The sequence below is a fragment of the Rhinolophus sinicus genome, linkage group LG17 (genome assembly GCF_036562045.2).
Source record: "Rhinolophus sinicus isolate RSC01 linkage group LG17, ASM3656204v1, whole genome shotgun sequence".
NCBI classification, from domain to species: Eukaryota; Metazoa; Chordata; class Mammalia; order Chiroptera; family Rhinolophidae; genus Rhinolophus; species Rhinolophus sinicus.
Genome location: NC_133766.1, coordinates 4,006,297 through 4,032,225, shown reverse-complemented (window position 1 = coordinate 4,032,225; position 25,929 = coordinate 4,006,297). Strand labels below are relative to the sequence as shown.

General features: G+C 39.1%; 2 protein-coding genes across 11 annotated transcripts in view; one reads left to right on the top strand and one right to left on the bottom strand.

The window, feature by feature from the left end:
* The window catches only part of FIRRM (FIGNL1 interacting regulator of recombination and mitosis), a 236,653-nt gene that overhangs the window by 12,402 nt on the left and 198,322 nt on the right, over nt 1–25,929 (bottom strand). For 3 of the 8 annotated variants that reach the window (XM_074322527.1, XM_074322526.1, XM_074322529.1), the window contains exons 3-15: nt 17,415–17,503; nt 15,801–15,905; nt 15,169–15,309; nt 14,128–14,293; nt 12,354–12,438; nt 10,633–10,771; nt 6,056–6,136; nt 4,379–4,443; nt 3,149–3,297; nt 2,743–2,872; nt 1,491–1,677; nt 576–658; nt 194–245 (exon numbers count right to left, since the gene is read on the bottom strand). In XM_074322527.1, coding sequence (XP_074178628.1) covers nt 194–245; nt 576–658; nt 1,491–1,677; nt 2,743–2,872; nt 3,149–3,297; nt 4,379–4,443; nt 6,056–6,136; nt 10,633–10,771; nt 12,354–12,438; nt 14,128–14,293; nt 15,169–15,309; nt 15,801–15,905; nt 17,415–17,480 — 1,449 coding nt within the window. In that variant the 5' untranslated portion in view covers nt 17,481–17,503. Of the gene's footprint in view, nt 1–193; nt 246–575; nt 659–1,490; nt 1,678–2,742; nt 2,873–3,148; nt 3,298–4,378; nt 4,444–6,055; nt 6,137–10,632; nt 10,772–12,353; nt 12,439–14,127; nt 14,294–15,168; nt 15,310–15,800; nt 15,906–17,414; nt 17,504–18,624; nt 18,666–21,330; nt 21,662–21,780; nt 22,007–25,929 lie in introns of those variants that run through there. The other 5 variants (XM_074322523.1, XM_074322524.1, XM_074322531.1 and 2 more) reach the window with 5 other exon arrangements.
* Nucleotides 21,978–24,351, top strand: METTL18 (methyltransferase 18, RPL3 N3(tau)-histidine). 3 transcript variants are annotated; one of them, XM_019716390.2, is made up of 2 exons: nt 21,978–22,116; nt 22,981–24,351. In XM_019716390.2, exon 2 carries the CDS (start codon nt 23,185–23,187, stop codon nt 24,301–24,303), a length of 1,119 nt encoding a protein of 372 aa, XP_019571949.1. In that variant the 5' UTR covers nt 21,978–22,116; nt 22,981–23,184; the 3' UTR covers nt 24,304–24,351. The 3 variants fall into 3 exon arrangements, with proteins under 3 accessions (XP_019571949.1, XP_019571950.1, XP_074178635.1); XM_019716391.2 differs by having other exon boundaries at nt 22,014–22,153; XM_074322534.1 differs by having other exon boundaries at nt 22,065–22,195.

The window sequence follows — 25,929 nt, the reverse complement described above, 5'->3', positions numbered from 1 at the left end:
AGCTGAGGCAATTTCTCCAGGTTTACACTGTTTCTAGTACATCTTTCTCAATAGCATCAGCATTAAAGCAAAGCAAAGAAACTGTCAAAACAACGTAGTTATCATGTACGTTTGACATTCACTTTCTTGAAGATCATCATATCTCCAAAGGAAGTTCATGGAAAGTGGTTGTCTCAGGCCTGTGGCTACTCACCAGATGAGCAACTACGGTGACGTGGTGTGCACAGAGCTCGGCGGTCCCATATCTGCGGGAGAGAGAAGGCAGTATTTAGACAATTCTTTACACACTCAGAAAAGCAAGGAGAGGACCTTCCATAAAGCACCAAATATTCTAAACTGCAGTTATTACCATGGACAGGGAATATCACAATATACAAAACTACCCAGGCAACATAATCTACTGACTTAAACCAAAGAAAAAAGGAACCCATTCCTAATTTAGTGCTGTGAACGAAATCAGTCCATTTTAGGGAGCTATGAAAAAATTATTGAGACAGCATTTTCCTCTAAACTTACAACTATAAAATCATTTATTCCTATAAATAAATCCCCCAAAACAAAAAAGTACGTAGTACCGAGCAAGGAAGCACCACGCGTCCATAGCTAACAAGGAGGTGATCATGTTAGCTCTCAGCACAGCAGCCAACAGAGCAGCGTCCTAAGGAAAACAAGTTCATGACCAATTATCATTAATACTGCATTTCTCAAAATACAACAGAAGACCATCACGATCCAAAGAACAGGCGATCCTCAATGGGAAGGCTCAACTTCCTAGTATCTGAAAGGCCCCATGCTGCCATTCCTCAACACTCACCCAGCCCCACTACACCGAACACTGAGCTGGGCAATGGGGATTCGAGTGCTTTTAAACGTGGAAACTAGATCATTAGAATGCACAAAAGTTCTCTAAGTATGGAAACCTTTAAACCAATGTACATAACATATAAGCCTAGACTTCTGTTTCTGCCTTTAACTATTCCAAATACAATACTTAATATGGCTGGACATTACCCATTGTATGATAGCTTAAATGATACTGATCCTTACGTAAATTCTAAGAATTTCTTTCCATAGAATTTCCTCAACATCTTTTCTAATCCAATTCAATTAAAAAACAAAACCTACATTATGCCAAAGATTTACAGAAGACTTCGTACTACATACTATTTGCTTCTTTTCATTATGAAACTGAATTAGGTAAAGGCCACACATTTTTCCTCTCTTCACACTGTCTTTCCACACTTTTCCACCCAAAATGTTTTCTCAAAGGTTTTAGCTAAATACTGCACCTGAATCCTATAAGACTCTGGGATTACCATTTCCTAGGACACAACTGAGTTGGAGGGTAAAATGTGAAAGCTGAGAGAATGACATTCAAAAAGAACATAACATTAACTATTCCCACACTTTTCTTCTGTATGTAAATCACAATTTCTGTGGGGAAAAAAAAAGTGAAAGCATAACCTTAGCCCAGCAAGTAACAAACGTACCAGTTCAGGAAAGAGTGAGGGATGAAAGGAAGCAATGAAGGTACACAGGTGAACACAGACGTGCTGATACAAGGTGACTGCAACCCGGGCCTGCCCCTCACTCTGCACTGCCTGCAACCGAACAGGCAGAGAGAGTTCACCGGAACACTGCTCAAAGCTATCGAAAATGGCTCTGAGAAGAGACACCCTGCAGGGAAATTAAGAACATTGAACCCAACATTATTAACGTTTAATGATTAGCAGGTAGAATAATAAAACATACTAAGGGTTATTTTAGCAAAGCAAAATGTCTCAAGAGGTATATATTTTCAATATGTGAATATGTAAACATAAAAATAAAATAGTCCCTGTTAGAGAAATTCCTTAAAGGACAAGAATTTTCCTGTACATTTTTTATCATTTACCAAGTATTTATCAAAGTACTAATCTATACAAAGTCAGAGGCAAACTTCATCAAGGAACTTGATATTTAAGTGGCTTACACAGCAACTTTAAAATACAAAATATTATAGTTGTGACAGGGAGAGGTCATTTTATGATTGAAATGGTTTAAGAAATCTTCATAGAGGATTTAAATAAAAAATAAAAAACAGACAAGATATAAATAGGTAAAGACGACAAAATCATGAGGAAAAGACAAGCTGAATAACCGGTCTGACAAAAGCCAGGTATCTGTGTAGAAAAGGAGCGACAGGCTAAGGAGAATAGCAGTCCTGACGTGACGCTTCAGTTTCTGAGCAGAAGAGCAGGAAGCTGAGCGCGGGCTTTAGGGAGACTAATCTGGCCGTGGTACGAGGAGTGGGCTAAAGGAAAGGGTGGAGAATTAGAGCACAGCAGTAATCCAGGGAGCAAGAAACTGGAGCTTTGTGACGGGAAGGAGGGTGAGTCCACGTGAAATCCCCAAGAGATACCTTCTCTAGCATTCTATTAGTCAGAGCTCATTTTCAAAAGTAAATGATTACACCACTCGATCACACTCAATGTTCATTCACCATTAGGCAATACCTTCTAAACACTGAACATAATTCAAATATTTTTACCATCTATAGATTTATATTCATCTCTTTTTAAAGTAGCTATATATATATATATATATATATATATATATATATATATATATATATGATGTCTACACAGTAATCATTAACTAGAATGTCTGACACAACAAAAAAACTTCATTTCAAGACCTTCCCAACAACAGGCAATTCTAAACCACCCATATGTGGTTGGATAGAAACTACACATTTGTCACCTGGCTGGAGCTCCTGCGCCCTGGCTTTCTGTGCACCATAGGGTCTGCACGTCCTGGGGCTGAGAGGGCAGCTTATCCATGATGACAACCAGCAGCAGACACTGTGGAAACTGTAGTTCACATGGCAGCTCTTACCAGCAAAAAAAGCACATTAATTATGATACAACAAACTGGTAAAAACATACTCTACATATTTTCAGCAGAAATCTGATTGTGATATATAAAGAAATTAGAAACATAATTTTTTAAAATGAGAAGTATGTTCCAAAAAGAAGTAGAAAACATTTTAAATAAAATTGTTAAAACTTAAAAAGAAAAAAAAACTACCTAAGGGAAGATACCCCTGCCTCTAACATGTCATAATTGATAAGAGATGTTCTAACACTAACTCTGCTTTGAAGCTTACCTAATTTACTGTCCAAAACCACGTGCACAAAAGGTTGGAAGGAGAGAAGCTGACTGACAAGTGGATCCAGTGTAACCAGGAAAGTACCCGCTATTTCCTCCTGCTGGGCTTCAGAAATCCCAGCAGCATACAGGCTTGGAGGAAACTTGCTGGAAAGGGAGAAGGGAAATTCATTAATAGCTATCTTCTAACTAATGTTCTTCTAGCAGTAAAAATATATAAAGAACAAGCATCTGTTTTATAAAACAAAACTCAAAGTGCTTAACTGATACCATAATTGTATAAAGAAGCTCAGAACTAAATAATATGCTGTTACTTTTCCTGTCTTCAGAACAAAACAGTACAAACAAAATCTCTCAACTCTGCATCCTCCTCCAAATACCTCCCCAATAGAGGAGGGAGACTAACAATGCAAGGAAGAAAAGGAATAACTGCTAGAGAAAGGGCCCTGAGCATGCGAGAGAGGATGGAATTCAATGCACAAATGGAGAGGCTGGCCTTACATATTCATTCATGGGAACGGTGGGCGATACGGGCCTAAATACAGGTAGGATAGTTGATGTGTTGGAGGGAGTACAGGGAAGCTCTCTTCCAGTTGCTTCCATTTTTCTCAGCGACATACAAAGTGAGGACACTGACATGAGGAATCCGTTAAAGTTGTTGGAAATACAGGAAGTGTGAAGAGGGAGCGTATGAAAAAGTTGTCTAGGAGACTTCATGGATTAGGGAGACATAAAAGATGGCTAGATAAATGAATTGACAGATTATTTTAGTGTCAAATTGAGTACCCTTCTGAGGTAACTGTCAATTTCCAATGTCACTCAGCCCATCTAAATTACGATACTTCTCTAAGATGGAGTTAACTACTACTTGACTTAAATCTCAAAGAAGTAAAATAAAACTTAAGATAAAAAAACAATATGCCAATAGAAAACATATATGTGTATACATAACCTTTTTTTTTTTTTTTGCCTTTTGTATTTATCACCATACTAAATATTCATCACTCAGGATAAGGTCCTAGTGAAGAATACAAAGGTAAGTAAAACCCACATGGAAGCTATATTTTAAAAGCTATCATCTCCAATTATTTTAAGCAAGCAAATAAAAATTTACTAAAAAAATAAGAAAAATGATTCTAATGTTTTATTTTAAAGTGATATATACTTAATGGATGCCTGGTTCAAATGGCACTGTGGTATTTTAATAATCACATGCTAGTCTTCTTACCTGTGTATCTGAAGATAAAGCTGGTGCAATGTACAGCAAGAATCAGAGAGGAAAGGAAGAAATTCCTAAAATAAAACAACTCTATTCATTCTCTGTATACAATGTGCATTTCTAATAGACATCCCCTCACAAAGGCATGCAAAAAATTAAAATAAAATCCTGGACTTGCCACATTACAAAAAAAGTTCTTGCATGAAAGAGGCTAAGCATCTAAAATTTTGTTAAAACTATCACCAACATGACAGTTAGCAGCTACTATTGTGTACTGAGCACCTACTAAGTGCTCAGCAGACATGTAGCAAGTGACTTTACATACTTTTAGTTCTCTCAAAAATCCTATGATGTATTATTATCCCCATTTCACAGAATAGAAAGCTGAAGCTAAGGTATCAAGTAACTTGATCAAGTAACACAGCTGAAAACCAGCAAGCCTGGGCTTCAAGTATAGCTGTGACTGCTCACCCATTATGGTTAAGCTATCTCTTAGAAAGTAAAATAAATAATTTTTATTGTCTTATAGGATATAGAAAAAAACTGATGCTCAACTTTTAAAAATTAAAAATTTCACTGATAGAAAAGAACTGATTTAAAAAGCCGTAACTAGAACTTCCAGTCAAGATGGAGGAGTAGGCAAATGCTGTGCTCATTTCCTCCCACGACCACATCAAAATTACAACTCAATTATAGAACAACCATCATTGAGAACCACCTGAAGACCATCTTAACAGAAGTCCTATAACTAAGAAAATAAAGAAGGTGCATGGAGACTAGTAGGTGGGGCGGAGATGCAGAACTACGTCCCACACCCACGGTGTGGCAGTTAAGAATCGGAAGGGACATCGCAGCTGCAGAGGCCCCCTGAGGTAGGTAAAGACGTGGTATATATAAACAATGGAACATTACTCAGCTATAAAAAAGAGTGAAATCTGACCATTTACAATAACATGGATGGACCTAGAAGGTATTATGCAAAGTGAAAAGGACAAAGGACAAAGTCAGGCAGCCACCAAATCAGGTGGCAATGAGTGAGCAGTCAGGAGGTTCTGACTGTAATACAGAGTTATTGGAGATCCTTTTCTTCAAAAAGGAGGACAAGGTCAGAAGCTAATTAAAGTGGACAACAGTTTGGGTTGTTTTGTTTTGTATCTATTACTAATGACATTTCTTTCACTGGCTGCTAGAAGCATTCTCTGCTCATCTCAACAAATAATCTGCCTTGACAACTTATCCATTCTATCCATATGTCTTCAACTATCACTGCTCTCCTGATGACTCCTAACTATGTAGGTCTTCTTAAAATTATTCTACAGTTTTAAAGATTTGGAAATTTCCACTTTAAAAACCTAATTTAGAAAAATGGTAGAAATAACTTATAAACAGTAGATGGAGGCAAGCGAATTATCTTCTGAAAACTGACTTGTGCTTACAGAAATTGTATTTACATTGATATTAGATAATTTTTTCCAGATAATTGAATAAATAACAATGATGGAAGTAATTTAAATGATACAACAGTTGCTGAAATTTAACAATTAACAATACTAAACCAAAAAAACGCTACAAATACACTCAACAAAATAACACCAAAAATTGTTTTTGACAAGAATGATAAAACAAGATAATTTACAATTTTTCTATAGATTTCACATTTATGCATTATAAAAAAATAAGCCTTACCTTAGTGTAGTGCAAAAGAGAGTTGGCAAAGAAACGACACAATTTGAGTGTTTTCTGAAATAATCTGTAGTCAGCATTATCCTGTTTCAAAAAAGGAAATAAGCATTACAAAATATGAAATAAGCTGAACTTGTAAATTAGACAATATTGTCTAAAAATATCTTTTTTTTTTTTTTTTTCTTTAAAGAGGGCACAGCTCACAGGGGCCCATATGGGGATCAAACCGGCAACCTTGGTGGTATTAGCACCATGCTGTAACCAACTGAGCAAACCGGCCACCCTAAAAAGGTCTCTTAATAAACAGAGTGTAAACATTTTCCAAGAAAATATAATTCTACTTTGAATTGCTAGGAGCAATACCAACAAACACCAAAAGACAGTATTTAAAAAGGTCAACTCCACATTACTGAAAATAAATCTTCGTATATAACAGTAAAAGAGGGGATCGTTCTCAGTTGATCTGAAAGAAATTTAAAAACCATACTGTTCTTTGCTTATGTGCAGATCAACAGACGGGCAACAGAAAAAGGTCTTACAAACCAACAGAAGAATGATATATAAAACAGGCAAAAGACAGGAGAGGGAGTTCACAGAAAATACAAATTACGAGAAAACTATTATTGAAAAAAATCCTACTTCTGTGTTTTGAGGGGGAAGAGAGGGCTACTTGATTAGCAAAGATTTAAAAGACTGGTAAGAACCCAGAGTTGATGAGGAAGGAGGTGGGTTGACAAGCACTTTCTTTCACCATTCGTGGCAGCATAAAATATTACACTCTTTCCATTATCAAAAGATCAAGTGGTTAAACATATTCAAGGTATATGAATAAACTGCAGTAGCATAGAGCTATTAAAAAGAATCAGGTAGAGAATGTGTTCATGACATAGTAAGCATGGAGATAAAGTGAAAACTCAACTTGCAAAACAGTACGTATAATATAACCCTACTATTTTAAAATGTGTTGTGTGTTAACATTTGCTCCTTAATCTCTCAAGAATAAATCAAAACCTAGGGATATGGCTCTATCAGAGGAACGTAGGATTTCACTTTCCATGTCAGACATGTGTGTAACGTGTGCATCACGTGTGTAAACTGATGGAACAGTGGGTAATGCCAAGAGAGCTACGTGCACCCAGGGAAGCAGAGACTACGGAGTCGCCCGCCTGGACTGAAATCCCGGCCCCAGCACAACCAGTAGGTGACCCTGGGAAAGTTACTTAGCGTCTCTAGGGGGCTGCAATGTGGCTTAGGAGTATAACTAAGGAGACTCTGAAGTTTAAACTGTGTCTGACACTTAGGCAACTTAGCTCAGTACACATTGGTTATGTCACCCAAATGTGTAATACACATAATCCAGAGAGTTTTAAATTTAGTACCATAAAATCATGTCAAATAGATACATTATGGTCTTTAACTTCGAGGATAATTTCATATGAAATAAACAGCTTAACTTTAATGTTAGTTGACTGCTGGATTTCTTCCCAAAAGAAGAGCAAAACCTTAATTAAACCAATCAAAATGGAATTGGGTAACCCACTAATTAGACACGACTCTTCATTTTGATCTGTTAAAAATGTTTGCAAACAGTCACTTTTCCTCAGCAGAAACAGGTGAGATGAAAACTCACCTTCTTTTGATAATTACGTACATGAACTCTTCCAGTGCTGTGGAAATTTATAAGAACAGAGGCTGAAGATGAATCTGCACTGATTGCGTAAGATAGTAAGAAATCTTTTTCAGCTTAGATGTCACATCACAAGGGACCTTCCCTGACTGCACGACCGGGTTTCTACCTTTACCCCATGAGTAAACCGCCAGTTCTCCACAGATCACATGATTCTATAATTTCCTGCTCATTTGTTTCCCAAGCTAGACTATAAGTTCTTGGGACAGAAAATGGGAATAACTGAGCACCTGGTACATTTTCTGGTACAGAACAAGCACTCTGGAAATACTCATTAAATGGATGAATGGTGACACATAACTTATCATGTCCGCCTACTTTAAATTTTTCTTTCTCAATCCAGGGAAAAGAAATTATACAAGATTTGGTTGAAGACTCTAGTTTTACTTCATTACTAAATGGCATACCAGTTAAATCAAGAGTTTTTATTTTGACATTTTCAAAAAGCAAGTGTACCACACAAATACAGCCCCATCTTGATTTACTCAACTGTTTAAAATAGAAAGTTTGCATCCCAGTGTCAACAAAGGAGGGGTGGGGGCATGAGCAAGACCATTTTTCAGTGTTTCAAAATATTGAGTATCCATTCTTCCTTTCTTTAAATAAAAGAGAAATACTGATTAAAAACTAAATGCAGCAGGCAACAAATCTAAGTGTAGGCAACCGATATAAAAGTATGTTTATTTTCATAATACAAACTTCGATAAGCAACATATAAACAAAAGTAGGAATTACAGTGGAAATTAAATTTATATCAAAGAGGCTTACAAATAAATTTCCCTATTTTTTATACAAAAACTAAATCATCGATGGGTAAAAAACTGCATGGTCAAGTCTAATACAATATTCTCGTTTTCAAAGCATGTTCAAGACTTAACAGAGATAACAAATATCCTGTCAATTTAGCAGCCGTTATGACTATGATTGAACATGTCCCCCCAGAAAGACATGTTAAAGTCTTAACCCCTAATACCTCGGCATGTGACTTTATTTGGAAATATGGTCATCGCAGACATAGTTACAATGAGGTCATAGGTCATACTGGAGTAGGATGTGCCTTAATCCAATCGGCTGGTGTCTTACAAGGTGATGTGAAGACACAGAGAGAGGACCCCAAGTGATGACGGAGGCAGACAGTGGCATCACACAGCTGCCAGCCAATGCCAGTGACACCAGAGCCGAGCCAAAGGCACAGAGCAGACTCTCCCCAGAGCCTTCAGGAGAACAAGGTCCTGCTGACACAGTTCACACTTCTAGCCTCCAGAACTGTGGGCGAATCCATTTCTGTGGTTTTAGGCCACCTAGCTTGTGGTAACTTGCTGTGGCAGCCCAGGAAATGAAAACAGGAACTGATATCTCCATACGCCTTCCATCAATAGCATACAACTAATTATATCTAACGGTTTTATTTAGGCAGTTTTGAAAACGCGACTTGGAAAACGTGAAGTTTGACTCCACAATAAATACCAATAGTGAACAACAGAGGGCGATGCTGCTCAGAATTGGGAGAAAAGTATGGAGAAACTACACAGACGCCCTCGAAGCTCCATCGCAGGCAACGGACAGTGAGTAGTGCTGCTCACGTGTATCATCCCAAATTTTCACAAAGAAAGAAAACATGAAAATGTGCTTGGCTCTGAGGGCTTGCCCCATCTCAGTCCTGCGCAGGAACTCGCCAGGTACCAGCTGGGGAGTCTGTGGTGTCAGGACAAGCGGAAAGGAACCTGGGGCAGAGGCTGGGGCCGAGAAGACAGACGTGTGGGATAAAGGTGGGGAAGCGAACAGCCTTCCTGTCACTGCCACGAGTAGCCAAGCAAATGCCCGTCCTTTCCGCAAGGCCAGGGGAAATCAGGGTACCTGAAGGAAGAGGCACAGAGAACAAGGGGAAGAGAAGAAGGGATGTAAGGGGAGGACAGGTAAGAGGAAAAGAAGAGAAGCAAGAAGAAAGAGGTAAGTGCCTTCCGAAAGCTACTGCTCACGGCCTTAGCGACGTCAGAACTCCTTTTCAGACTTCCACCCTCCGCTAGCGTCTGTCTTTCCAGATCCCCCTGCCCAGGAGTTGCCACCAAGGTCTCGGAACTGGCTGAGTCCTTTCCCTCCCTCCGCCCCCACAGAAGCCGGCGGGGAGAACACTGGTGCGGAGGGATTCGTGTCAGCCCACTGGGCTACAGCAGGACGGCTGTTACTGCTACTCGGAAGAAATCGTTCATTCATTTTCCCGCTGCAATTATTACATATAACCGTTAGGTCCCAGGTAGTAGTAATCCTATAATTTACGGCTTTATAAGTAAACTGTAAAGGGCTAGTCTGAGAACACAAGGCACTCATGTACAACACTGTCATAGGAAAATGAACTACAGTTCCCAATAAGCATATTACAAACAAATACAATGTTTCATAAGTAGGATGCCAACTCAACACCATAACTCTTTAAAATCAAAAGAAATGTAAATATATATCAATTTTAGAAGACTGATATACAGAGTTGTATATTGCCATTTCTGCGGACTGTACTGGTGAAGAAAGGCTGCTTGTAGCTACATCAAGACAATCTTAAGTAAGTATAGAACAAAGGAATTTGATTTGTATTTTAGGGTAGAAAAGAATGAGAAAGGATTCTGAGGAGAATGCCTTGGCCAACCAGTTAGTATGTAAAGAGGAGGGGCAAGAAGACTCTAGAGAGAATAAGAGCAGATAGGAGTCTATTGCAATGTTCTAGGTGAAGTGATTAGGGGTGTAAATCACCTCACGGATTGAAAAACAAAAGAAAACAAATGAAACCAATTAAAACCCTTCTAGGCAAACTGATCCATAGAGTCAAATGGGATTCAGTAGGAATCTCAAAGGAAATAAGAGCCATTGTTCAAAGTGCTGTTAGACCATATTTATTTACCTGTGCATCTGACTGGGTCATCTGCTCAGCGAACTGTAAACAAGATTGGAAGGAGACAAGAATGTTTTCACACAAGTTAGTGATTATATCGTTGTGTTTCAGCTGACTCTTTATAACTGATTGGTGCTTCAGACTCTGCCTACAGGAATAAAAAGAAAAGGATACAATCACCACAAGTAACACATCAAGTAACTTAGGACAATAAAAATATGAATTGAAGCAACATGTAAAAAAATCACAATGCATACATACTAGACATGACATAATTAAGATGTACCAACTTTACTAATTTTGTATTCCTCCGTATAAAATATTAATTGAACTCTTACTATGGGCCAGTCACTCTGCTAGGCTCTGGGGACAGAGAGGGGAATAAAAAGATACTCTCTGTGCTGTCTGCATGGGAACTGTGGTCCAGCACGAGAAAGAACATTAATTAATAATTAATATTGGCTGTGATAAATGCGACGAGAGAAAAGTCCAGGGTGTTGCCACAGAAAGATCTAATCTAACTTCCAGGGTAAGGACATCAAAGAATGCTACCAGGAAGATGTGGCACCTCATCTGAGAACAAGGCGCAGAGGACGGACGGGGAGGTGCGTCCCAGCAGAGGGAACAGCCATGGAAAGGGGCGGGGACAGGGGAGTTTGGTATGTTTGAGGACTAAGCAGGGAGAGGGCAGCAGAGACTGGCTGGTGAAGAGAGCACAGCCCAGACACCGGGCTGCTACTCTTAGTAAAATGGGATGGGTTTTAAGCTGCCGAGGGACATGATCTGATTTGCATTTTTAAGGAACCAGTCTGAGTGCTGGGAAGAACATGGACGGGGAGGGGTAACAGTGGAGGGGGTTTGCTGACAATGGTGACACGGCTAAGTGGCTGGGAACCCACCATGTGCCACACAGTTCTAAGCACGTCACATCGAGAAACCCCACTCTCACCATAACCCCACCAAAGGCGCCACTGGAACTCCCACTCCCGTTTTCAGATGAGCAAACTAAGGTTCACAGCAGTTCACCCAACTGCCCAAGGAGGAAGTTATTCCAGCACGGACGCGAGCATGTGCAGCACGGCTCCGAGGTGACACTTGTAACCACTGCTCTCGCTAGGGGGCAACCTAGGGACCTGGGGAGCAAGAAAGGCACGGAAAGCCTGGCAGCATCACAGGGACCTTTAACGCTTCATGCGTGTGTCAGGCAGAGGTCTCACCATGTCTACACCTCACCTACAGTCCTCCCGCACCTAAGGACGTGATGGCACTACGGGCACTCTCCCAAGTAACCCCTCAGAACGCTCCACGTAAAGGTGCTTTACAAATGCAATGAACTTGAACAACTCAAAAGCATATACGAAGGGATTATATTCAGCTGTAACTGTAATTACTAATTTATCTAAGCCTGGAAATAGGATACTTGATAGTCGGTTAAACAAACAGTAGCAGCAGGCAAGTGGTTAAGGTTTAGTCTGGCCACAGTCCATTATTTCAGAAGTACTAGCTATTTGGAACTTTATTATTATTATTTTAATTCTGGAGGCAGAGGTCCAGTCTGGTTTGGGAGCTACACATAGCCTCTCTGGATTATCAGACAGCGGGGCCAGGGAACACCATATACACCTACACAAAACGTTTTCAATGCAGTCTAAGAAAACTTATGACTAATTAAGATTTTGGATATGGAAAATATATCACAAAAAGAAAAAACAAAAACAAAAAAAACTTACTTAATTATAAATTTCCAAGTGTTGGCATGAAATGCATGGTCCATACTGGAAATAACAGAGCAGATATCCAACAATGAATGAATAACTACAAAGAAAGATAACAGAACTCTTAAAACATTCAAATGTCACAAATTTCTCCTGTATTTAAAAGTATCTACTGAACAATTTGACATTTATTAAAGCAGGTAATGCAATTTGAAAAAATGTGTCAAAATAATAAAGTGTCATACTTTTAAGGTTTTTATAAATTATGGAAATCAACTTCTGGAGTTTACACTTACCCTATGACCTGAATAAAACTAAAATGTTTAGTGGAATAAAGTTGTGCCCTAGTATAACTGAAATATTCTATAGATATAATTGTAACCTAAAATGACAAAACAAACCTAGGGAAAGAAAACCTAACAAGGAAGAATTAAGACTAATTTGCACAGTTCTCGCTTAAGGCTTCTACTCTGTGGTAGATTACTTGTAAAAATGGCCACAACTTCCCTTTCTGGGTCACACTCTTGGGCAGCCACTTCCACATGGACCCTGGCCTTGGCCATATGACTTGCTTTGACCAACAGGACAATAAGAAACATCAGGCAAGCACAGACTTGAAAAGTGCTTGTGTTTAGGGGTTTGCCCTCTCCTGCTACTTAGAAACTCTGAGGCCACCATCTGCTGACTGAGCCAGGGCCAGCCTGCTGGGTGACACGCTCCATATGGCTGGCTCCATGCTTCCACTGCTTCCAAAACAGAGGGGAGTGTGGTCAGTGACCACATACCCACGAGTGAGCCACCTGCGCCACGTGGCCCAGAGAAAACTGTCCCAGCGGGGCCCAGCCTAAACTGCTGACTCACAGAATCATACAGAAGACAGTGGTTGCTTTAATCACATTGATTTGGGGGTGGTTACAGAGCAAAGGGTACCTCATACACTGCACAAAATCAACTTACTCGCTTTGTACTGAAGTTATGAATGCAATCTTTGCCCTCATACATTAGAGTATTGCTTTTCAAACTGTGAGTCATAACCCTTAGCTAGTGATGTCAATTCTTCAAGAATTACATAGAATATAATAGTTTATCACACGTAAAACGGATAGTATTTCACATATACTAAATAGACGTGTGTGTATACAGAGGGTGCCAAAAATGTATACACATTTTAAGAAAAGAAAAAACTGTATAAAAACTATAATACTCAATATATACCGATAACAAAAGATGAATACAAGTCACATTTGACTTCTGCAATTACAAGAGGTGCTCAAAGTGGTTATCCGTCAGCATCCAGACACTTCTGATTATGGTGAATTACTGCTTGAGCATAGATAACATCTCTTAAAATGTGTGTACATTTTTTTGGCGCCCCCGGTATATACATACACATTCACAATCATACACATGTATGTAATTATATGTGTTATGAGAAGGAATGAAAACTGCATTTCTTACTATGAATTATAGTTTAAAAACTCTTAAAGCTACTGCCTCTGAATCTGAACTACTTTAGAGGGTGCAAAGTTGCATGTCTTTCTTTGTTAATCATTGTAGGTAAATTACCTACTATGAACATTAACTGAATATACAGATCTAATGGTAAGGCATCAAATTTTAAATTCTAAAATTTAAAAGATTAAAAATTTATCTGGTAGGACTTACTTTTTATGCATAATGAGTATAATACCATGAATCATTAGAAACAATGTTGAGTTCAATACTTTTAGCTGATATACAATGTAGTCAACACATATCATAGACTAAGTAGCAAGTTCTCTTCACTCACCCATTACCATATTCAAAACGTCATCATTCTCATCTACTAAAGGGTCCATGCAGACCATACCCAGCAGTTCCATTAGCTGTTTTTGAAGAGAATAGGCCTCCTTGAAAAGAGCCTGGAGAAGGTCTGAAACGATGTGTAGGCGCCCAGAATAGACAGATTCACTATTCTGCTCACAAATAAATAAAAATGAGAGAAAAAGCAAATCATAAAAAGCTCAAAAGCCAAGTTTACTTTAATTCATACTATCAGAGATTATATATTTAAGGTATTGCACTAAATCACATATTCATTCATTAAACAAATGTTTGGTGAACGTCTATTATATACAATGTACTTCAAGAAATGCAAGCATGCAAATGATTTCTGACTCCCAAGACCTTGCAAATATGGAACTAAGAGGGCAATACATAACATCAGGTCAGGTGAATGACATTTTAGCGCCCTTTCACCAAGAGAAGCAATTTTCATTCACCCAATAAATAGTGGGATCAAAGCTGTCTGTTACCCGCAAATCCTAGGCCAGCTTTTGTGCCTGAAGCTGCCTCAGGAATGCAGAGATGAACTAAATAAGGGTTCAAGTCCCTTTATAGGCACCTAATTATTAAGGAATTCATCTGATTCACCAATGCCATGACAGGACTATTTCGGGATCCCTATGACTCGACACAAATCCATATCACTTCTTTCTTTATAGTCAGGAGAGAGGATCAAACAAACAAAAGGCAAAAGCCCAATGTTTACCACTTCCTTATAATCATTTATTTAAAAATATTTACATACATGCTCTTAGTTCTATGGCAAAGTCTATTCCAGTAACACAGGCTAAATGTACAATCTTTTGATTTTGTTTTTTAAGGCGGGCGCAGCTCACAGTGGCCCATGTGGGGATCGAACCATAAACCTTGGTGTTATCAGCACCGCAGTCTAACCAACTGAGCTACCCGGCCACCCCTAAAATGTAAAATCTTAGGTACAGTTTCACTCAGCTCCTTTGCCCGTGGATTCCAGGCCATTTAAAGGGTGCTTAGACCCATTACTCACCTTACAATGTTCAAAGGTACTTTTGATGACATGCAGGACTGAGGAGGGGAGACTATGAATATTTTCTAGAATGATGGATTCCTGTGTGGCACAGACATGCTGAACACATCCTGTAAGAGCTCCTATGACCTGCACTATTGTCTGTAAAAAAGGAAAGAAGTTCCATTCAAAATACATGTTTGGTGCACCTAAAAAGTGTCAGACAGTATTCGGGTGCTAGGGATACAGCAGTGGACGAAATGGACGCCCTGTTCCTACTTTCATAGAACTTCAGTCCATCAGAAGTATGAATATTGGAACTAGTTAGCCATTGGTTAAAAAAAAAAGTTGGTATCCTAACACACATATCAAGGAATATATATGGAAGGCATTCTGACATACGCTGTGAAGTTACAGGTAAGGCATGCTATCTCGATTACTTGTCTTCCTTTAAGAGTTTAGATATTTATTCCACATGAAATGGTATAACAAATTCAGAATTTATGTTTCTGTATTCTTATCTGTAATTCTATAAACTTAATTCTAGCATTGGGCCATTACATAAAGAACACAAGGCTAATAAATATCAGTACTAAAATTCTTACACTCTTTAAGCTCCCTCTGTCTCTCCTTTACTAATACATTCGACTTACTTGTAAGATATTCCTTAGAGTGGTCTGGATTTCTAAATTTTGGCTTGATAGTTCTCTGGCTTGACTGGTCAACTCATACATCATGTCATCAAATAGTTTCACAGTCTGAAAACAAAGCAGTTTATAAATAGGAATAATATACACAGAAATCACTAAAATAAAAATATAATAGAAATAGAAATCATTAGAAAAGGAAAGATATCTTCTAAAAAAATCAGATGATTTTCACTTTGCATAGTGACACCCTTGGGATATCATTGTCTAGCTTAACAATTTCACCTACAAAGTTTTAAATATATATATATATATATATATATATATATATATATGTGTGTGTGTGTGTGTGTGTGTGTTTATATATTATATATGTAGTAATTCTACAATACAATCTCTTAAAAAAATAAGGCCTCAGACAGAAATGGACTTATTTTCCATTTTGTGGTTGAAAGCTATTTAATACCATCAATCAAAAAATCATTCAAAGTTCATTTTTTGGTGACGTAACAAACCTAAGTGCTTAATAAAAGATGACCATCATAATAAAAAATGACGGTCTTCACCAATCAACATCCAGATGGGCGATTACAAGGGTAATTTCTGGTAGTGGAAATGAATTTGTGCTGAATCGCCTATTCACTTCTAGCCTAACCAGTTTCCCTTTTCAACCAACTCAAAATACAGTTCCTGGGTTAGAGGCATAATATGTAACCTCAGAACTAAGTTTCTTTTGTGAAAAGTTAGCCACCTTAAGATCTTAATACCAGGATCTTTCTAAACAATTGAAATATGGGTAGAATAAGCAGAGTCAACAACACAAGGTAATTATGGAGGATATTGTTTCCCACAGGCCTGCTGTTTTCATCTGTACAGCACGTGGACCTTTTTTTGGGGTCAAGAACAAATTCTAAGAAACTTTTCAGATAGAGCATAATCAAGTAAATATAAAATGAATTCTGATGATTATCTGCTCCAAAGCTAAACTTAGAAGAAATCCATGCCAATAAGAGAATAAGTGATCATAAATTGTTTCATTTTGGTACCGAAGTACCATTACTTCTCTCAATTAAAAAAAAAAAAAAAAAAAGACTGCTTTTCAGAGAAAAAGTATACCATATATCTAAAAAGTAATAATGTAGTCTGTAAATGTAATGTTTTGCATTATTACTTGATTTTTATCAATATTCCAGCCTCTTTTATTCTAAGACTTCTTTAATAAATCTTGGGTCCATATTTCCAGACAATGTAATTTAACAATTATTAATAAACTACATAGAGAAGATACAACCAAGGGACTTGCTAACTTTACCACCCATCCCAAATTTTCATTTAATATCTTTAAAATACAAGAGTACTTAAAATTAACTACAAATAATTTAAATTCAATTAGTAAAGGATGCATATACTATCTGAAAATATAAGTTTTTAATCACCTAATGATTACTTTAACACCACCATATTCTTAGCATGAGATCTGTTTTTTACTACTTTATTTGTATTTCGAATATGTTTGACACATTAAAAAGAAACACCACCATAATTAAGAATGATCTAAAATTAAAGTTAGATTTTAACAGCCTTTAGAACCTGTACATTAAGATAATAATAGCACTATACCTTTGGCAGCACTTGGGAAAAGAAAGTCTGTTCCAATGTCAGGTGGTTCATATGAGGTAAAAACATTTCTACGATAATTTTCAGAATTTCTATAAAGGAAAATGGTAACACGTTTTGTAGGAATATTAAGTCATGTCAGCCAACAAGGTCACCGCTCTTTCCAAATGTGAGAACGTGTAAGCACCACCAACACAAAGCATTGCACAATGTCAAACGCTATATTCTATGTAGAGAAACTATTAAGTAACTGAAATTAACAGCAGCAAAATGGGAAACATGTCCAGCAATTGAAGACTAGTTAATGGGTGTAGGTACATTTATTGAATAGGATCTGTGCTCACTGAAATGATTATTAAAGATTATTTAAAACCATGAAAAAAGGTTTACAGAACTTTAAGGTTAAACAAAAAAGGTCCCCAAATAGTATCCCAATTTTAATACATATAAACATGAACATACAAGAAATAACAGTCTGGCAGGAATACAGAGAAATGAGGTGAGAATGTTCATTATCAAAACATTAACCATTTCAGATCAATGGATGTTTTATTTTGTTTTTGCTACATGTTTTAAATTTTCTATGATGAATGTGTGTAATTCATACACAGGATAAAAAAATTCTATTACTTAAAAAAAATTAGAGCCCCAACAGGCAACACAGATTCAAAATTATAAACAAACATTCCACAACCAAGGGAAACGTAAATAGAAGGAGCGAACTCAAACGGTATGTGAACTCCACAGTCTAAACACCACCTCCTCTCCTAAGGAATTCACATCAAGTAAGAGCAAAAAAGACAAACATCAGAAAGTCAACTTTTTCCAAATGACAAACTTGGCACCACCTAAACAAGCAGCTTTTTGCAACCTAGGAAGTATTTTCTAAATGACACTAGACATGTTAGAGGCTGAAGCTTAAGAGGCTACAAATGACATCTTGTACAGGTCCAACCACCGTTTAACAACTAGTATTATGCTCACACATACATTATTAAGCAGAACACGTTTGTTATCTATCGAAAATGGAATTTAAAACTTCAAGTAATTAGAAGGAACTAGGGCATTTTAAGTAACTGAAGGTTGCAGAGGCTGTAACACTATGATTGGAAAAGATTCGATTTGAAGTGACCAGGAAACTGTATTGAAAGAAGCATGACTGAGGCCTTAATGGCAGCAAAGTAAATCATACAATTAACACATTTTTACTTACGGATATGCTCGATCCAATTGTCAGAATGTTGATACATGGAGTAAAACGATTAAGGAAGATACTGGTATCCCAGTAATAGGATATTCACTGGTGAGAATAACTTTAAAAAAGGATCCTTCTTGAAGTTTAAGCAATGATCCATTAGAGATTGTAATTAGACTCAAATTACTGGCTTAATTTTGCTTTTAAAAAGTTAATGTTTATTAGGTAAACACACATTATGAAAACTTTTAAGGAAATATTTTCAAAATTGCTCAGGGACAAACATGCCTTTTGAAGCTAATGTGTAATCATGAAACATTGTAAACGGACGAGAAATCTGCTATGGTCAGCCTTGGATTTCTGGGCTGTAATACAGGAAAGCAATGTCTCCCTCCTCCACATTCCTATAGTACTTTATCTGTACCCGTCCTAAGCCACTCACCACTTTCTATCTTTTCACATTACCTACACACCTTTCTTACCAACCCTATCAGACTAAAACTCTTCTGCACATAGCAGGAGCTTACAAAATATGTTGACAATAAATTTCCTAACAGTAATCGCATTATAAACTACCGTTATTTCCCCGAAAATAAGACCGGGTCTTATATTAATTTTTGCTCCAAAAGACGCATTAGGGCATATTTTCAGGGGATGTCTTATTTTTTTCGTGTACAACAATCTACATTTATTCAAATACAGTCATATCATCTTCTTCTGGAACATCATCATAACTTATTAAATGGGTCTATCTGGTTGACAATCTTAACTGGGGCTTATTTTCGGGGAAACACGGTATATGCTTGTATGCCATCAGGAATTGTTAGAAATGGTATACAGTAAAAACAATGTAAGAATCATTAAAGAATGTGTCAACAAGAAAAACGAATAACCCATAACCCCATTCACACTAATAAGTACTGATTTTTCTTCTGAAATCTTAATGTTGCATATATACTTTTTGCAGCAGCATTCAAAACGCGATATAGTCATTAACTTAAGGTCTGGCAGAATTTGCCTTACGGAAAAATTTCAGCAAAGGCCAAAAAATTCCAGCCTCTTCCAAAATTATAACATAAATTACGATTATGAAGACATGTTAAGGACTGGAAAATAATAGGTAAAATGCAACACATGAAAAGAATTACGTTTCAGTGAAGGGACTGTGGGTTTATTGCAAACTTTAATTTGTTGAAAAGTGTTGAAGATAAAATACTACTAAAAGCTAAAAAGAAAAATCGCTTGATGAGATTTCCAGGCATTTTAAAAACACACTTTTCTCAGCCCTTTATTCAATGCTTAGTATGTGCCAGGCACTGTTCTAGGTGCTGGGGTAACAAAACTGAACTTTACAGTGTTGTGAGGCAGTGAAAAATGACCAAAGCAAACAAGGCAAGTTCTGTTAATGGTAAAGCACTTTAGGAACATGAGCAAGGCAACGTGACAGAAGTGTTACAGACTGGGTTTGGGGGACACTACCTAAAACTGAGGGCTCTGAAAAGGGCCGGCTGCGGGGACACGTGAGCCGAGCTGCGTCATGAGCTGTACAAAAGGCTGGGAGGACAAAGTAGGCTGAGGGAAGCAGCAAGCGTGAAGACGTGGAGGCAGGTGAGCTTGTCTTTGTGGACGGAGTGTAGTGAGCGAGGTGGGAGAAGAGACCAAGGCTTAGACCATAGGAAGCTTGAAGGTAAGTTTAAATTTTACTCCTCATTTGATAAGGAGCCACTGGGGGTGGTTAAAAAGGAAGCGACATGGTCTGTTTTTCACGCTGAACTTTATTTGGAGAATGGATTTTAAGAGAACATGAGTAGAAGCAAGGAAACTATTAACAGATCGGGTGAGAGGTGACAGAGATTTGGAATACAGTAGTAACAAGTGGGGATGAAGGTAAGTGGATGGATTCAAGGTACAGTTTGAAGTCAGATACAACAGATTTTGCTGATTTGAGAGAGAGAGAGAGAGAGAGAGAGAGAGAGAGAGAGAGAGGATTCTATCAAGTGTGGTTTGTGAAACCATTTATTTAGATGAAGAAATTGGGGAAAGAACAGGTTTGGGTTCTTTGAAAGTTAACTTGAGATGCAAAACTAGATGGGAAAGTTGACTTCCAATGACTGAGGTGCCCCTATAAGCCTGAGAGGAAGAAGAGGAACCATGTTCTTTACCTTTGTTCCCCCAAAACCTACCGCCCTGCCTGATACGTCATAGGAACCCAGTAAATGTTTTTGAGGATCGCTATTTTGTGTCCCAAGTCACCTTTGAGGACGGCAATTCCCTATCTGCACAAGGACTAAAACACAGCTTTGGTACCTAGTGGTTTTAGCTAAAGCCTACGTAAATGATTTCCATGTGACGATAATATTTGTTTTAGGCTTTAACTGTAAAAATTATTTGTGCAGTGTTGAGACTTTCTCAAGGGAAGGTCCTTTTTCTTTTCTTTTAAGTGTACTTTCATGTAGAAGGGGAGCTCAAAGACGTAAAAAAAAAAAAAAAAAAAGTACATTTTAACGTGAAAGGCTGGGACTCCAGGCACATTTACAGCCACAAGGGCACCAGACCACTGTCCGCAGCGGGACAACAGAGGCATCAACTCAAGCCCAGAGATGGAACCAACAGCAAACGTTAGTAACTCCTAAGCAGCAATAAAGGGAAAGAGGGTGTGGGAGAACATTTTTAACACCTTTTAGACTTGGCACATAGTGGAAATGCGTCCTTTAATGTACTTACACGATACTGGGGAAGGTGTTACTCGTATCCACCCCCCACATTAGAGACGGCGATGGCCCAGCGTTTCTCCCTCGGGTCCGAGTCCTCGCCTCCCCCGTTTTGCCCGTGCAAACGTACTGACACTTAATTGCAGGTAACGCGCACAGGAAACCTGTACGGCACAGAGCAATGGAAGAAAACGCCACATCCGGTGCCAATCACGGGGCAGAAACCCCTCTGGGACCTTGCGGTGCCCGAGCCGGGCAGGCCTTGGACCTCGGCACCCACGGCTCCCGCTCGCCCGCCATCCCTTCGCTCGTCCACCTGGCTCACCAATAAGGAAAGGAGAGGGTTTGGGCCGCAGGACTACGACACGGCCCGGCGGTGGGCGTGGCGAGGCCGAGGAAGAAAAGTGCGGGACCCGCCACACGCCCCCTCGCTAGAAGCAAGGGACAGTCCGCGAAGGATATGAGGAGCCGGGGCAGGACGGACGGCAGCTCCCGGCGGCACAGCTCCTCGGGCCAGCTGCTTAACTCCTCCAGGGGAACCGCGCTCGCCGGGACGGCGCGTTCCTGAGACATGCTGTCGCCCACTTCAGCTTCAAAACAGTCCCGCCACAGCCGCAACCGGAAACGCCACCGTCCCGGCAGGCTTTGCGAGCGCTCCGCCGGCGTCCAAACCATAGAGAGAAAGCGGGCTGCGTTGCGCCTGGGAAAAGCCGGGCATGTCTGGCCCGTGGAGGACTCGACTCACTGGTGCGCGCTCTCTGTCCGGAGGATCCCGCGTGACCTCGGGTTTCTCAGCGCGGTGAGCTCGGAACTTGCAGGGCTGCGAGCATCCCTAGGTTTGGATCGCCGTGAACGTTACAGTGAGGCGCTTTGGGGAGGTGAGGGCCGGAAGTCCCCCGATTTGCTATCCTCTGTCCAAGGTGGTTTGAATTTGCACATCTGGGGTCGGTTTGACCTGCGGCCGGAAATGACTCCAGGCCGCGCATCGCGGTGGGACAGGTTCCTATCCACTTAACTGTGTGACCCTAATTTGTACATCTTGTGTGATGGGAATGAAGACCCCACCGGCCACATTTGCCTGGCTCGATAGATAAAAAGAAGAGTCTCAAAAAAAGTTGCGTCCGCTTTCTACGGCCTCTCCAATCCGTTCTGTGCCCTTATTTTGTGTTTGCTCAGCCACCAAACTAAACTTCATTAATTACTCCAAAATTTACCCCACTCCCATAGGCTTAGGGCTGCTGGTCTCCACAAAGTGCAGTGAGGTCATTTGGATGAGCTTACACCAGCGCTTATCCATGCATTTTTATAGGGCTATTCATTTACCAAAATAAAATCTTGAATTCCTGTTACTTGAAGTGACAGGTGACAGACACAAACTAGCTAGGCTTGTCATTTCCTGCCCGAAAATTTTGGACTTGACGTTTTTTCTAGTTGTTGCTGCTGCTGTGCTTTTATTTGGTTTTAAAGCTTTATTCACTTCTCCAACTTTTGAACCCTGAAGGGTGTGTGTGTTTTTCCAAAACTCTTTATCTCCCTCTCCCTAACAGCTTTTATAGAAAAAGCAGCTGTAAGGGGGGGGGGGGGGGGTTGTACTGTTTAATACTGCATTTTAAGGAAATGTGTCATTTTGCATTTTAATAACAATTTTATTTTTTTCCCCCAGAGCTAAATTGAAGGAGAAGCAAAGGCCTCTAAAAAGTCATTTGAAAATATCTGTAAATATTTGTAACTGTAAAAAACCTAAAGAAAAATTGACCAGAACGAAACGACTTCAATAATTGAGACCGGTGTATGTGTGTCATCAATTCTATCTAGAAGTTGAGGAATCTTCCTTTGAATTTAAGGATTGTATACATTTAATGATAGGATGACCTTTCAATTTAATTTTACTATAGAAGATGGTCTAGAAAATGAATTAACACCCCTTGGAGGTGGAGCTTTGACCGTGAATTCCTCAAAAGAGTCTTCAGTCTCAGAACGTCAAACAGGTAAACACGGGGACAAAAAAGGTTCTCCAGAACAGTCTGACTTGCCTCAGGAGCACTTGTGGGAACACGAGTCAGCGGGAAATGCAGCTCCCTCTCAAGACACAGATAACTCACTCAATACAGCTAACAGTTCAAGTAACTCGGAACCTCACGAAAAACAGCCTTGCCTGAGAGTTGCCAAAGAGCATGCCGTGCCTAAAGATTTAAAGAAAGTGTTAGAAAATAAAGTCATAGAAACGTTACCAGGTCTCCAGCATAACATATCAGTAGTGAAAACCATATTGTTGAAAGAGAACTGCCCTGGAGAAAACATAGTTTCCAGAAGCTTTTCTTCTCACTCTGATCTGATTCCCGGTGTTTATGAAGGAGGCTTAAAAATCTGGGAATGTACCTTTGACCTCCTGGCTTATTTCACAAAGGCCAAACTGAAATTTGCTGGGAAAAAAGTTTTGGATCTTGGCTGTGGATCAGGGTTGCTCGGTATACTTGCCCTCAAGGGAGGGGCCAAAGAAATTCATTTTCAAGATTATAACAGTATGGTGATTGATGAAGTAACCTTACCTAATGTAGTAGCCAACTCCACGCTGGAAGGTGAAGAAAATGATGGAAGCGAACCTGATGTGAAAAGATACAGGAGATCAAAAGCAGCACAAGAAATCTATAAATGCCGGTTCTTTTCTGGAGAGTGGTCTGAGTTTTGTAAGGTGGTACTAAGCAATGGAAAACTGTTCGAAAAATATGATCTCATTCTTACCTCAGAAACCATTTACAACGCAGATTATTACGATACTTTGCACCAAACGTTCCTTAGATTGTTAGATAAAAATGGGCGGGTGCTTTTGGCCAGCAAAGCACATTATTTTGGTGTAGGTGGAGGTATTCATTTGTTTCAGAAGTTTATAGAAGAGAAGAATGTATTTAAGACTAGAACAGTTGAAATAATTGATGAAGGACTAAAACGATTCCTAATTGAATTGACTTTTAAGTGCCCTGGTTGATGTCTACTGAGTGTCCTACGTGAAATAAACAGAATCACTAAAGACTTATTTTGAATGTTTAATTTCTGCCTTGCTATTTTGTTCTGAATTAGTATTCAATGAAATGTGATATTTTCTGGACATCTGTTAACTAGGCACTTTGTAGAGTGTCTTGCTTAATATTTATAACCTTATGAGGTATATATCATCCCTATTTTAAATATTTTAATAATGATCATAATAGCCAACCGTGTTCAGCATTTATTGTATGTGGGGCCAAGAGCGTTACCTATACTAACATTTAATATTCATAATAGCCCAGAATTAGGTTATAGTTACTATCTCCATTTTATAAAGAAATTGAGACTCACGTAACTTGATCCCAGTCATTTCTCACCTTGAACCAGAATCTGAACTGAAGTGTAATTAAAAGCCTTATTTACTCTTCTCACCACCTCGCTGCTCTTAACCTTACCCATGCCTGTTTTTCATTGCACATATTTCTTAGCACCCTTTTATTATTCTGAAATGAAAGTCATAGTTAAACTTAATTTACACACATCATTAAAAATTACGTAAATCCCTAATGTATATATAATCCTATACATCATATATGATTTCAACATGAAGAAAGTCATTTATAATCAGATGATTTTTATCTCATCAGGTTAACGCACAAGTTTAGCTGCAGAGAAGGCGTGTAGCGGTCAGATGCTTGCACTCAGGCACCAGATGTAGATGCCACAGCGACAATTCCAGACCCACCTACCAGATAAGGTACAACTAACTGGCCCTGAGAGCTGGGTTGGCTAGTTGAGGTCCAAAGCATTGAATAGAGTCTCATGACAATAGCCAGTGTCAATGATTTGGGGAAAATAGCTATCTTTCAGTTCTTCAAGATGAATTAGATTCCCAATGAGGTGTCATCAGGCCTGTTCAGGAGTAGAAGAGACACAGGCCCTGAACAGGGGCTCAGCCTTTAGGCCCACTGTCAACAGGAGTCAAAGCATAAGCCCACTCCGGGGAACTAGATAATTCTGGGGCTAACAGCCCAGCGGGACACACCTACCCACAAAGAAGAGACGAGAGACAAATTATGGCCCCAAATCTGGGAGAAGGATGCATAGTACCCTTTCCCACGTAAATAGATTAACTTAATCTTTTAAAGAGGCATACATGTGTTAAGACAATGAGCTCTGCAGTGAGTCCATGACCTTGGGTTAAAATTCAGTTTCCCCTTCTGTAAAACGGAGTTTATAATAGTATCTCCATAACAGTTCTTTTAAAGAACAATAGCTAACATCGAGCACTTATCATGGTTCCTTCCACGTGGTTCCCATGTATAAATGAAATTCTTTCCAAGAATCCTCATAATATTTAGTCACCCTCTTTCCTTGATCAAATAGGAAGCCTTGTTCACTTTATTAAAAATTGGGTGTGTGCCTTTACAGTTTACAAATCCTTATTCAGAATACGAAGAAACAAGTAAATTCCGGAACTTGCACCACCCAGCACCAACCCCAGGCTCTCCCTCCACCTCCATCCCCCCCACCCCCACATACATACACACACACACACACACACACACACTCCACCTTGAAGTTTCTAAGTTGTCATTTTTGGATGTTTCAGCGTTTCAGATCAATA

Excerpts from the sequence above, each read along its gene's own strand:
- METTL18 (XM_019716390.2), top strand. The coding sequence starts at position 23,185 with ATGACCTTTCAATTTAATTTTACTATAGAAGATGGTCTAGAAAATGAA.